The 14074-nt window shown below is 41.7% G+C and overlaps 1 protein-coding gene across 1 annotated transcript in view; it reads right to left on the bottom strand.

The window, feature by feature from the left end:
* LOC102962797 overlaps nt 1–14074 on the bottom strand; it is a 178914-nt gene that overhangs the window by 55494 nt on the left and 109346 nt on the right. The window contains exons 30-32 of the mRNA XM_007078743.3: nt 12849–13014; nt 7917–8055; nt 188–341 (exon numbers count right to left, since the gene is read on the bottom strand). Coding sequence (XP_007078805.3) covers nt 188–341; nt 7917–8055; nt 12849–13014 — 459 coding nt within the window. The remainder of the gene's footprint in view (nt 1–187; nt 342–7916; nt 8056–12848; nt 13015–14074) is intronic.

Raw genomic sequence — 14074 nt, 5'->3', positions numbered from 1 at the left:
CTGACTGGGAATAACAGCTGGCTATGGGGGCCCAGGCTGTTCTACCATGTCAATGAAGGGGAGCCAAGCAAGACTAAAGAGCACTAAAACATGGAGAACCCCTGCAAACTTTAAACCAAATGGAAACAAAGTGCCAATTCCCTATGTACAACATCGTTTCTAGGTATAAAAATACTTCTCAACATACCTGGAGGCTCTGTGGATCTAGTGGCTGAGGCACGCTGAGCTGTGAAGCAAAAATGCTCTTCACGAGAGAGTTGCTCAGTGGTGGCAATCCATGGTACATGCCGTCTGTAACAGACTGGTAGGCAGAAGCATTTCCAGTTGCCAAAAATGTTCTTCTACCAAAACATGGAGGGAATCTCATTAAAAGCAGTTACTTAAGCTTCTGAAGCTCAAAACTTTCTTCAAAGTTACTATAGCAAGATAACATTTTGAGATAAACACAGGTTTCCTCCTCAATGACCTCATCCTTCATCCTCCTTTCTTTACACACTGCCCTTCACTCTCATGATTCACAACCCTTAAAGGGAAAGGTAGATATATTATAGACTAGCATTGTCCAATAGAACTTTATACTATGTGGAAATGTTCTTTTTTTTAAAAAAGTTGATTTATTTATTTTGAGAGAGAGAGAGAGAGAGAGAGTGCAAGCACATGTGTGAGCAGGGGAGGGGCAAAGAGAAGGAGAGAGAGGATCCCAAGCAGACCGTGCTGTTAGCGTGGAGCCCAACTCGGGGCTCAATCCACAAACTGTGAGATCATGACCTGAGCCGAAACCAAGAGTTGTATGCTTAATCAACTGAGTTACCCAAGCAAGCGCCCCGCAATATGGAAATGTTCTGAGTTTGATTGTCCAGGATGGTAACCACTAGCCACATGTGACTGTTGAGCACTTGAAATGTCGCTACTGTGATTTGAGGAATTGAATTTTAAATTTTACTTCATCTAAGTCAATATCAATTTGAGACTTTAAATTAGATAGCCACATGTGACTACTGCATTGGATAACTCAGCTGTAGCTCTAGAACAAAGATATGGATTGTTGAATTATTTTAAGACAATAGCAGAGACAATTCTTGATATGCAAAACCAAATTTTAAAAAAAATTTTTAATTTTATTTATTTTTTAGGGAGAGACAAAGTGTGAGTGGGGGAGGGGCAGAGAGAGAGAGAGAGGGAGACACAGAATCTGAAGCAGGCTCCAGGCTCTGAGCTGTCAGCACAGACCCCAATGTGGAGCTTGAACTCACAAACCATGAGATCATGACCTGAGCCCAAGTTGGTCACTTAACCGACTGAGCCACCCAGGTGCCCCTGCAAACCAAATTTTAAATTAAATAATAAAACTTTGGGGTTTGAGAGAGGAAGATTTTTGTTTTGTTTTGAATAAAACTTGGTTTTGCATATCAAGAACCAAAAATCCTGAAGACTAGTGCATGAAATTTATACCATTAAGTTGTAGAGAAGGATGTATGCATGATAAATTACAATGACTTTTTTTGTCCAAATGGAAATAAGAATTTAGTAAGCAAGGAAAGACTGTTTCTAGAACTTAGAGCTAGTGGATACAAAAAAAAAAAAAAAAAAAAGATGCTGACATAGGGTAAACTGAGGAGAGGATATCCTAAAACAGAAGGGACCGTTTGTCTGGATCTTCCATGGGCTTGGCTCAAGTCTTGCATAAAGCAGACATCAAAAAGGAGATTAGCAATGACTGAGGAAGATACTAGCTCTGAGGGAAATGAGGTAGCCTCCCAGAGACTAGCAGACAATCAAAGTGTTGGGGAAAGCCCTGAGGAGTGCCAGAGCCCCCACAGAAGGGTATCTACATGGAATGCTGAGCATCAGGCCAATCAGAAGAGATCTGAGGTTGAACAAGATAATCCAGAATGGGTAGGTGACGTAGCCATTCCTCCTCAACTGCTAGGATGACTTATAAGCACCCCCAGGAGCTTACATCATCTCTGAGAGGAATGAAGGAAGAGAAAAGTACAGTGTAAGACCTAAAATTTAGGTCCAATATTATGGTAAAATCAGGAGGGCCTGGAATGGCCTAACCAAAAGGTTTCCTCTCCACTCTGCTCTCACAGATAAGGTCCCTTAGTCAAATAATCTTTCTTATTGAAGGGGACCTAGGGCAATCCCTGCTTACCCCCTTAGTGGTTTCTGTCTGTTGCCAGACCATGAAAGTATTCAAATGAACCAATCACATCCTCCTGCACAAATGAGGGGACATCATACCCTCCTGATACCACAAAGCCTGTCTCCCATAGTCCCTGGCTGTTCACTTTGTTCCCCGGGTGCAGTTCCTCTGTGGCCCTGCACAGCATGCAGTGTCCTCTTCCCCTGGGATGTAGACGACTGGTAAACTGCTGTTGATCTCCTCTGCCCAGCGTTTAGTGTCCCTGGAACACTAGCGCAGAATCCCTCACTTACCAACAGGGTGAATAGGAGGCCATCAAAACAAAGGGAAATGGGGATTAACTATTCTTAAATTGACTTATTTTAAATCTCCAACCGACCACTTTTAAGCTCTACCTGTGGCTGGATGAGGTGGAATTAGGAAGTTTCATCTTTTTTTGCCATCAGCAGAAGGGGCTTATGAAGTTAAGTTCAAAGACAGATGAAGGGAGCTCCATACTTTTACATCAAACCGCAAAAATCATACCACCTTTTCACATTTTAATGAGAATTAGCAAAAGATAGTTGAATAAATGTTTTATACTGAGAGACTAGATACAATCATTGACTTATCTTGATACCTCAAGGATGGAACCTGGAGTTGCTCAATGAGAACATTTTCTCCTGTTGCTCATGTCTTTCACATGTTTTCTAATGATTCTCAATGGGCCCTGCCAGGGACACATTACTCACTTGCTACCCATGTGACAGTGATGTATCAAGCACCAATTATGCACAAGGCAAAGTGCAGGAACTGTCCCAAATACAAAAATGTGTTTGACTTTTCAGCCTAGTAGGAGCCCCAGTGAGGCAGAGCTCATTTACAGCTGCTTCTGACCTTCCTCTACATGACCATGGTACTTTCCACACCCACGTCTGTCTTCTGGCACATATAGATCATATAGATCTACTTAAAACAGTGGTACCAAATAGCAGAATACTCTAATAGAAACATTTATTTTCAGCCCAAACCAAGAGTTCAGAAGTCTAGTAACTTGTACAACCTCTTCCTGGTTGGCTCCTTTCCTATCATTCCTGCTCTCCTCTCCCACCAATCTATAAGAAGGATTTCTCTTTCTCTCAGTCTCTGGGTCCCACTTTGCTCATGTCTTACTAGTTCAATCCTTGACTACAGTGCTTATATCTTAAAATTTATTTTCTGTTTATTATGGATATTTTGACATCTTCAAAGACCTTTCTGGCTAAGGATGATACTGCTCCTCCTTGGGCTAGATAGTTCCTAGAAATAGCAAAGGACTTGGCAGGGAGCATGGCTTTGATATGCAAACCAACCATCCAGAGCCATACTTCCTCTACCTGACACTTGCACCTGAGGAGGGAATATTCCTCTGCTTTATTCATCCCAGGCTAGTTAATAGACTACTAGAGATCACCTCTACAACCCAAAGCCCACTGGAATTATTCAACCCAGCCCTGCCATGCCTTTCAGGGTATGGTCTCAGCACTCTCCTTGCTCCTGGCCCACACAGATGCTTTCCCATGTGGCTTTGTGTGGTGTGGCATACATCTTGTTTCTAGGAACTGTGGATATAATAAACTTTGTTTTCCCAGGTCCCTTCTGTTCCCTTCTTGTGGCTATACCTGACTGGTCATCACATAAAAGAACACAGAACACCGATGTGCTCTCTTACCCTGACAAGTTTGTGCAGAACTTTGTAACTACCAAGTGCCACAAATGAACACAATTCCTGGCAGGGTTCTAGAGCCCCAGACATAGCTTTGTGCACATACCAAGCCTATTAATTTATGGATGCTTGGAGACTGTTGAAAAATACAATGCAGTTCAGATGTAAATGTGGCTGCTAGTCTAAGCTACAGAATCATAGAATATGGTATACTTTCTAGAGAGGCCAGAGTCAAATTATAGGCACCACCATTGACCAAATCATCGGTATTCTTTTCCCTACTTTCCTGATTCCTTAGTTTAGATCACCATGCTTTGTAGGCGCCATCTCCCCTCTATCAATAGAACTGTGTCTAATACCATGTGAAAAAAAGGGTCTCAAGATGATACTCAATACTTTTAGCACTAAATCCTCTTTTATTTCCCTCCTTTCTATGGACTCCATATTTTGAAAGATTTTTCTACCAAATGTTCAGTAAATATTTTCCTCTCTAACTTGATACCACATTAGCCTCCAGCCCAAGCTCCAAGCTGCAGGAAGAGACAAAGAAACATGATATAAAGGAAGAATAGGGCTCCGGAGTCTGAAAAACTGCACAGATGCAAGTTCTGCTACAATAAGTTGTGTGACCCTGGGCAAGTTATGCAACTTCTGTGAATCTTTATTTCCTCCTCTGTAAAAATGGGGGAAATTATTTCTACCCACAGAGTTGGCACATGGTGAGAACTCAACCAGAGCAAATTTCCTCTCCCCCTTATCTCAGTTCTTAGAATTCCAGAATTTCTTAAAAAAAGAAAGAAGTGGAGCGCCTAGGTGGCTCAGTCCGTTAAATGTCCGACTTCAGCTCAGGTCATGATCTCACAGTCCGTGAGTTCTAGCCCCGCGTCCGGCTCTGTGCTGACTGCTCAGAGCCTGGAGCCTGCTTCAGATTCTGTGTCTCCCTCTCTCTCTGTCCCTCCCCTGCTCATGCTCTGTCTCTCTCGGTCTCAAAAATAAATAAAAACATTAAAAAAATTTTAAAAAGAAAGAAGTTTGACATTTTGTTTACTTGCAAAGCTTTGGGACAAATGTGTCTTTTTCATCATGCCTTTCGAAACATTGATAACAGGTCATGGGTTCCCATCTCAACTCAATCAGACGCCTCATTTGATAAACCCTGGCCTGTGTCTTCTGCTAGGGTGGGTCTGACCAGCACAGCTTGCCCAATAGCACTCAAGAAACAGGGAAATGCTGTTTAAATCAGGGTGTGGCAAAATCTTTCTTAAAAGGTCAGATAGTAAACATTTTCAGCTTTGTGGATCATATGGTCTCTTGTGCAACTACTCAGTTCTGTGTGGAAGCAGTCTAAGATAATTTACAAATGAATAGGCATGACTATGTTTCAAAAACCTTCATTTATGGACACTGAAATTTGAATTCCATATAATTTTCATGAGTCACAAAATACTACTCTTTTCTTGAAATTTTTCCCCCAACCATTTAAAGATGTAAAAGCCATCCTTAGCCCACAGGCCATACAAAAATCAGGCCTATGACAGAAGTTTGCTGACCCCTGACTTAAATAGTTAAGATGGATTAGAACCACTGTACCACCCAAGCATTTACTTTCAACACAAATGATTACATCACCTGAAATTAAAGATAAGCTCACTTCTTAGGCATTTCTTGCACTGGCTAATAAATAACTTCTACAGGTTGGTGGACATGCGCAGAGGTGACAGGCCCTGGGCAACGTGGTTCCAATGGTATTAGAGGACAATACCAATTTCTGCCAGGAGCTTGGTAGGTGATGTGGTTTGGAGTGATGGTAGGGTCCGGAGCCAATGGTCAACAAAGAATTCTTGAGACAACTTAGGTGCAAAAAGGTGGTTTTGTTAAAGCAGGGGGACAGGACCTGTGGGAAGGAAGAGCTGCCTGGGGATTGTGAGGAGAGACTGATTATACACCTGGGAGTTGGGAGAGATAAAGTCCAGGGGAAGTTTCCAAAGGTATTTTCACATGGTAAAGAAGACTCATGGATACTGGAGGCCTAGCTATTGTCAAGCGAAGGTTGTTTTTCCCCCTAGCAAAGTATTAAAATGAAGACAGTAGGGAGTTCCTGGAGAAATGTTATACTCTGCTTGCCTCAAGTATTTATCAAAGGGCTGCAGGTCATAAGGAAATTTAATTTTATCTGCCATTTCCTTTTGCCTTTGTTTCCCGCATCAGAGGGCAGGTTGACAGGGGCAGAGTGAGACTTCTGTGCTTAGACTGCATCTACCCTGCAACCAGAGCTGATTATGCCACATAGAAGCAGGAGCCAGATATTAGGTGATTAATGGGCCACTATCTTGATGTCCTTGAGCTACATCCTTCCTCAATTTCCCCCAGTCGATAGAAGCATGTTGCTCTCATTCCAGGTAAAAGTTCAGTTCTTTCTTTTCAAATTCTGGAGAAGTCTTGAGTTTCTATAAGCAAAAACTTCCCTTGGGTAAACAGTCATGTTTGCTCAGAGTTATGAACTCTGGGGAAGGGTGAGGGAACTTCCCTGTCCTTCCTGCCTCTTGATTATCTAAGGACTTTTCCTTGTTTGCAGGTTTAGCAGTGAAATCATCAAGTGGGATGACATTTATCCCTTAGCTTCTCTTTTCCTCCTGTTCCCTGCCTTCTTTCCAGAGTCTATTTTTCGATCCACACTGCTGTCTGGCATCCATCCTAGTTCTAAGACTTTAGAGTCAAATGCACCTAGGTTCTACTTGTAGTCTGCCACTTACTAACTGTGCGATTCCAAATACACACAAGCCCGGAAGAGCTCTGAAGATAAAGGCTGGAGGAAATGTGATGAATAAAGGCCTAGTGGAGACATACCGTCCCGAGTGGTTCCCTCCAAAGTCTTTTGAAAAATATACTGAATATACTGAAACCAGACATAGAACACAGTGCCCTCTATTCCTGAGCACTGAGTGTGCCAGGACAAAGGAAGCCCCTCAAAGGAATTCCTAGGGGAAGCAGAATGGTTCCTCTGGGAGAACAGTAGCAAGCTGAACCCTGCACAGCTGGAATCCAAACAGAACCTCGGGGGTATAGCTCTGTCTTCACCCTATGTGAATTCCTTCCGAATTCTGACCTGGGGTTTCAGAGTCAGAGGACTAATGAATGGCCATCCTGAAAAAATTGGAGCCTTTATATTCTACCTGCTCAACTAAGCTACAGCTCAGAAAGTTGTTTATCAATAAAAAAGAAATCAATTCGTCCAATTGTTTTCTTCTGCTGAATTAATTTGAATCCAGAGATCCTTGATGCTCAGAGTAAAGAAAATGCAGAGTAGGAAGAGAAAATACAGTTCAGTTCAAACCCTACATTTACATCCTCTATGGATACCCATGCTAGTAGTGAAATGTGATTATAATCCACAGGTAAGAGCACAGCCTCCTGAGGTCTTCCTCCTTGGCTAAATACTTATACTGGGAATTAATCAAAGGAAGTTAATTGATATTGATGATTTAAGAGTAAGCAGAGACCCTTAGGCCTGACCTCTTCCCTTCCCATACAAAACTTATTATTTATCCTAGAAACAGTGTGACTCTCAGTCCCAACTAATTTTCTCATCAGTCATGATTAATTAACCAGATAGACATTCTTTTTTGTATGCAGAACACTTAATACCCACAATTTATTTATTTGAATTTATAAATTTAACTCAGCCAGTTCCACTGGCTTCACACGTGCAGTGAAAATTCTGTTCTTTTGAAAGGTGATTAAGGGCTGAAAAACATAAACAAAAACTCTTAGAATCATCTTCAGAGGTATGAAAAACATCATTCCCAATTCAACAACCTGAACATTGAAAGCAGTGATTGTTGTGCAAACTAACTGTATTTAAGGCACATTTAATAACATTGAGAATATTATGATCGGACAAGAACACACGCTGCTTGGACAGCCTTTGCAGCAGAATGCTTTCGGTAGCCACAGTGCTCTGGCTCAGGTTGTGCCCTATTTTAAGCTCGGTATTCAATCTTGCCAAGAGTGGCCACCCCCAGTGGTCACTCAGAAGCACCTGCCCTACACAATGAACTGGACAGGATCCGGCGCTCCAGCCCTTACCGGATGAGGTGCCGCACCGCAGCATCAAACTGCAAAAATATAACCTCCCTTCGAAGGAGGAGTGCCTGGGACACGTGGGCAGGGTCCTGGGGGCTCTGGAGGCTGTCAATCATTTTCTGCAGTTCTTGAAGCTCAGACCCTGGAAGATGGATGACATTTTCGTCAGATAGTGTGACCTACAGGCTACCGTGGCTAACCTAATGAGCCATCATTCACCTCCAAAGCTAACTTTTTACCTAAATGTACTTCTCTTTGTTTGTGAACATGCTAATTATATGTTTTGCAAGACTAGCAAAGTTATATTGTAGAGCCCAAGGTCTGATTTATCTTCCCTTCCTTCCTTCCTCCCTCAATAAGATAAAAATTTGCTTTGCTTTTCAGAATAAGAACATGCTGTTGAATGAAAGTTTTAAATTTTACAAGGCTATAGCCTCTAGACTGAATAAAAGAATGACAAGGAATGGGAAAGTATAGGTCTCAGTAGAGCTATTAGGGGCTTGAAGTTATTATAGATTACAAACCAGCATTCATTTCCCACAACCATGCCATACAAATCAGCCTCTCTGTCACTGGCTCATTCTCTCACTGGCTCATGGATTAAAGACTCAAGACCATCTAAGGCAAGCAAGAAATATGCATACCCATATGTGTGCATGTGCGCACACACACGCACACACACCTTCTTCTAGGAGATTATCATCATTTTAGGAGGTGTGAGAGTACCTAAACTGACTTGTTTCTTGGATCCTTACTGCAAAAGTGGACTGGACATAAGTAGACTTTCATGTGTTTTGAATGGAAATCTAAGTTAGGGACCTTTTGCAACACTCAGTACTGGGTTGAAGAAACTGGCCTGGGTATAGATGACTTAATAGCATCTCTATTATTGGCCCAGGAGAGGAGTTAGTCAGAATGGGAGAGCAAAGCAAGAAAATGATGAGTCCTTAGGGAGCACTAGTAGGGTAGTAGGTGGGCCCACACTTCCAGGGCTATTGGAATGTCAGCTGATCTGAAATGTTCGCCAACTCCCAGCGAGGACAGTGATAGCTTTCTAGTTGAGAGGACATCACAGTTATGGGAAGAAGACTATGGAAACTGATCTCTGTGCCTGATATGTAGCCCAAGGCAGAAGACAGATGGGATATTCATGAGGCATTTGCAGAGTTACTCTCTCAATAGCTTGTCCAGTCTTGAGCAGCCTTCTACCCTATCTGGCCTGGCATTGGATTTCTTCCCACATTTCTAGATGAAAGAGGAATTGAGGGAATGGGGAAGCTGTCCATGAGAGCCTGACCAGGGCAGAACCAGGACTGAGAATAGTTGCTAATGCTTGTGATATATGCTTTTGGCTTTAGGAAAACATGAGAAGTCCAGATTTCATATCCATTTGATGCTTTACATAGAAGAGAAAAATGGTTTTTAGGTACTTTTCCAGCCGCTGCAAAATTGGACCCAATCACCAAAATTTTTATGACTCCTCTATAAATCTGATGGCCATATCGGACTGAAAAGAAACTTCCTCCAGAAGAGGAGTCATGTTAGAGTGAACTGCACAAGAATTTTGGTGGTGGATGGAGGCCCTATTTAGTGGTAATCAGTGAACCTTATTTGTTCAAGGCCTAGTGGGACGGTCTGCAAGCATTACATGCTGTCAGGTGAAGTAGCAACCAGGGGGTAATGGTTTATAATCCTCTGCCATGACAATGAAAAAGGAATATAAAGTTGTATATATCCCGCGATTAAAGCTCTGTTAAATGTAAAGTGTGTTTGGACAAGGGCTAGAAGGCAGTAAAGGTAAATAAAAATATCTCACTTGTTAGAATGGTTGGATTGCAGGTAATTGTTCTCTTCATTATTTCCATTATTGTTTATATACGTGATGTGTGTGCATGTTTATATGATCACTTCCCAGCAAAATTGTTCTGTGTTGATAGGTAGTATTATCATTAAAACACAGATGCAGAGGTGGGGACTACCCTTTCTTTGTTATTAACTGACTTTACCATCCTCATTTAGGCTTCCCTTGTCTCATGGCATCAAGCAGCTGCTTGATGGGAGGGGAGGTGGCTGGCGGGCAGGGCAGACAGCCTGACTGTGAGGATGGGGCAGATGGTTACTATGTAGTTGTGGTGGGGAGGTTGGGAGGAGACCCTGAGCCAGGAAACATCAGGAAACAAATGAGACTTCCCCAGGAGGGTCTTATTTGGGAAATCAGAGAGAGAAGTGGGGGCAGGGGAAGGGGTGAGGTGGAAATCATAGTGGCCCTGTCTCCATGTGAATACTCAGAGCCAGCACACTTTGTTCTCAGCTTGTCTCTAGAGTTTCTGAAACTCTAAGTTTAGTGGACAGTATTTGGGCTTTAATTGGCCTCCTAAACCTTTACAAGGAAATCACAGTGTAAACTCCCACAGGCTGATTACATCCTCTGCTGACTCCAAAGGGAGTTGCTGACTTTCAGGGAAGGAAAGGATTGGGCAGGTCCACAGAGCTGGTGCACAGTGTCTAAGAGCTGCTTCCTCAGTCAAATGGCAGGGCCAAAGCTGAGATCTGGAGGGTCCCCTTAAAAATTATTTTAAAGCATATGAGCCCACAAAAGTCAAACTCCAAATAGCTTGGCAATAGCCAAGAGGAGGTGGGCAAGGATATGAACAGACCCATCTCTTTTCACCTTAGCTCTCCTTGTCTCCTCTGGGAAGCAGGCCAGGAACTGAGCAACCTAGGCTTTTTAAAAAGATGATTATCACAGAGTGGGATTTTTCTTTTTTTAGTTCAGTTTGCTCTTTATCTATTTTCAGCAGAGTATGCAAAACTTTGCACATTCTCCCTGGAGCACAAATGTTTTTGCTGGCAACATGACAGGGTGCATGCCTCTAATTGCACACCTTGGAAAGCCTGGGCCCCACATGTTTCAATGGTTTCTGGTTCATAAGCATATAAATAGTAAGAAACCAATTTCCTTCATCCTGAATTCCAGGTCCTCAACAATTTGGCCTCATTTCCTACTGTTCCTCAGTATCACACCAGTAGGTACGCCATTCTCTGGACTAGCCATGTGCAGTCTGCCTGTCACCTTTGCCAGAGTCCTTTTCTTGTCTTACCAGGACCATCCCTCCTAGCCTTCTCCATTGATTCTAGTGAGGGCAAGTATCCCCCACATCATCTTCCCCACAGGCTCCGCCCTCCCAGCTGCTGTAGAAGTTCCTATGCAGCCTCTATGGAAAGATGACTCTGGCTCTATCTAGGCTTCTATCTCATCTCCGTGTGTCTCAAGGACAGGGATGGCATTCTTTCTCCTGTCCCTCATCTAAAGCCCGGTCCCCATACCCTCCCCAAATCTAGCAGCTCCTCTAAGAGTGTCTTAGTTTATTTTCTGAGTAAACCCCTTTTATAACAGTCCCCGAATTAGTAAAAGGAAAGGCTCTAAGCATGCTTTGGAACTTCTTTCTTCTCTTGATTCTTACATGGAAGATTTGCTAGTAGTTTTGCAATCTCATTAGCCTGTGAAAATTCTGTGTTTTCTGCTGAGTCAGCATCAATCCATCCCTTCTTCATGCTGCCTGTCCTCAGATACAGGCATCAATCTTCCTCCAGGATCACCACTCATACGCTCCCCTAGGGTCTCCTATCTGAATGTTTACAGATTCCTTCCGTGCTCATTAGCGCAATGCAAATCTACCAGCAAACAAATCAGGGTCTCCCACAAACATACTTCCTTTATACACTGGCCAGAGAGGAATAGATTCAGAGTATATTACACTTGTTTGAAGACCACTAGGTTAGAATAGGCATATTATTAGCTCATTTTGTTGGCTCTTCTCATCCTTTAAAATCCTTGGCTACATGGGGTTAAGCATCTGACTTCAGCTCAGGTCATGATCTCATGGTTCATGGGTTTGAATGAACCCGTGTGGCAGGCTCTGTGCTGACAGCTCAGAGCCTGGAGCCTGCTTCAGATTCTGTGTCTCCCTCTCTCTTTGCCCCTCTCCTGCTCATGCTCTCTCTCAGTCTCTCAAAAATAAATAAACGTCAAAAAATATTAAAATCCTTGGCTACTCTGTTACAATATGTTATCACATTTACATTAACTAATGACATAATTTGACTGGGAGTCAAATTATTAAAATAACAAGATCAGTTTCCCTACTTTTGATTAACCCAGCTTACTAAGCATTTCAGAGTCTTTAATTTACCTTGTGCATTTATCTTAGAACTTAGTGCTTAGTTAGGGTTTATGGATTAGCACTTGGCAAATAAAACTAAAGCCTCAATCATTCTTACTTCAGGACCATCAGGCTACTGTCAGCTCACAGAGGACTGTCTGCAAGAATTCTTGACAATAAATGCTTGGTTCTGACCTTGCCATGTTAGCTCACATAGGCCAGAAAGGGAATGAAATAAAACTATTGTGCAGTAGGGGGATGTACATTCTTGTAGAAATTTTACAGAGATTTTAATCCACAGAACATCTCCATGAAACAGGTATTATCATCCCCATTTTATAGATGGACAAAGATCCACAGAATAAAATGTCCAGCTTCTAGTAACCAAGTGGCCGATACAGGGTAAAAAGCCAGGCTTGCCACTCTTGACTTGCTTTACCTTGTGGATTAGCCTATAAATGTGGAATTAATTAGTTTGGAGACACTATATTATGATGTTTTGCCCTTTGCCCTTCTTCTCACTGTCATTTATGAAAAAATATTTTAGTTCTGTCTTTCCAAGTATTAAGAGCTTCATATTAATTAACTAGATGGGAGAAATCTTTTTACAATGTGTGAGCATATCAAGTTACCACATTGTACACTTTAAATAGCTTACAATTTTATTTGCCAATTATACTGCAGTAAAGTTGGGGCGGTGGGGGTGCAGGAAGAGCTTCATAGAATTTCAAGCGAATATTGAAGGTGATTTGAATCACCTTTAATCACTTACCAATGCCCTCAGTTCCTCCCCAGTCACCTTTCAAAGGGTTAGCACTTAGAGGAAATTTAAAACATGTTGAGCAATTTCCAAGTTTAGCAAAACTGAAAAGGTAGGCCACAATGTCATGGAGAGGGGCTATCAGCTGTAGAGTTAGCTTTAAGGCTTGAAAAGCTGCCTGTGGGTATAACCAACACAAAGAAATATTAAGAAGTTTCTAAGACACATATAAAAATATATGAGCATTGATGGGGATAATATCTTTGAATAAGAATATTGGTTAAACATTTTCACGATATAATATAGGATAATAATTACAGGTTAATATCTAAAAAACAGAACAACAAAACTATTCATGAACCAGGGTATATGCCTTTGGACAAGGTAAGTCCTGGAGTGAGGCATTTAAAGCAATATGTTTCTCTTTGTTTAAAACCACAGTGACCATAAACACAGCACAATGTGTTTGTATGACCACTGATAGGTTACAAGGATCACAAATAAATTCCTAGCAGGAACCCATATTCAGACAACATTGCCCTGAGGGAATACCTATAAGCAAAGCATAGATATTTTTCAATGTATTTTAAACATGCCACCTAAACCCTGGGTCTTAAATATTAATGTTCAAGTGAAGAAAAAGTAGAAACGTATGATCTAACTGAAAGAAGGTAGTATTTTTATGTATATCTCAAAAACACATAAAATTCTTCAGTGAAAGAAAGAGTGGTTGTATTTTTAATTATTTGAGGAACCTCCACACTGTTTTCCATCATGGCTGTATCAACTTACATTCCCATTCACAGTATACAAGTGTTCCCTTTTCTTCACATCCTTGATAACACTTGGTGGTCTCTTGTGTTTTGACAATGGCCCTCCTAACAGGTGTGAGGTGATCTCTCATTGTGGTTTTGATTTGCATCTCTCTGATGAGTAGTGCTGTTGAGCACCTTTTCATATGCCTATTGGCCATGTGTAGGTCTTCTTTGGAAAAATATCTATTCAGGGCCTCTGCCCATTTTAAAATCAGATTTTATTGTTGTTTAGTTGTGGAGTTCCTTACATATTTTAGGTACTACCCCCTTATCAGATACATAGTTTGCAAATATTTCTCCCATTCTGTAAGTTTCCTTTTATTTTTGTTATTTCCTTTGTTAAGCAGAAGCTTTTTAGTTTGGGGGTAGTTCTGCTTATTTATTTTTGCTTTTGTTGCCCATGCTTTTGGTGTTATATCCAAA

This window comes from Panthera tigris, chromosome B2 (genome assembly GCF_018350195.1).
Source record: "Panthera tigris isolate Pti1 chromosome B2, P.tigris_Pti1_mat1.1, whole genome shotgun sequence".
Classification (NCBI taxonomy): Eukaryota; Metazoa; Chordata; class Mammalia; order Carnivora; family Felidae; genus Panthera; species Panthera tigris.
Note: the sequence above shows the minus strand (reverse complement) of the source record. Positions and strands in the feature narration are given on the sequence as shown.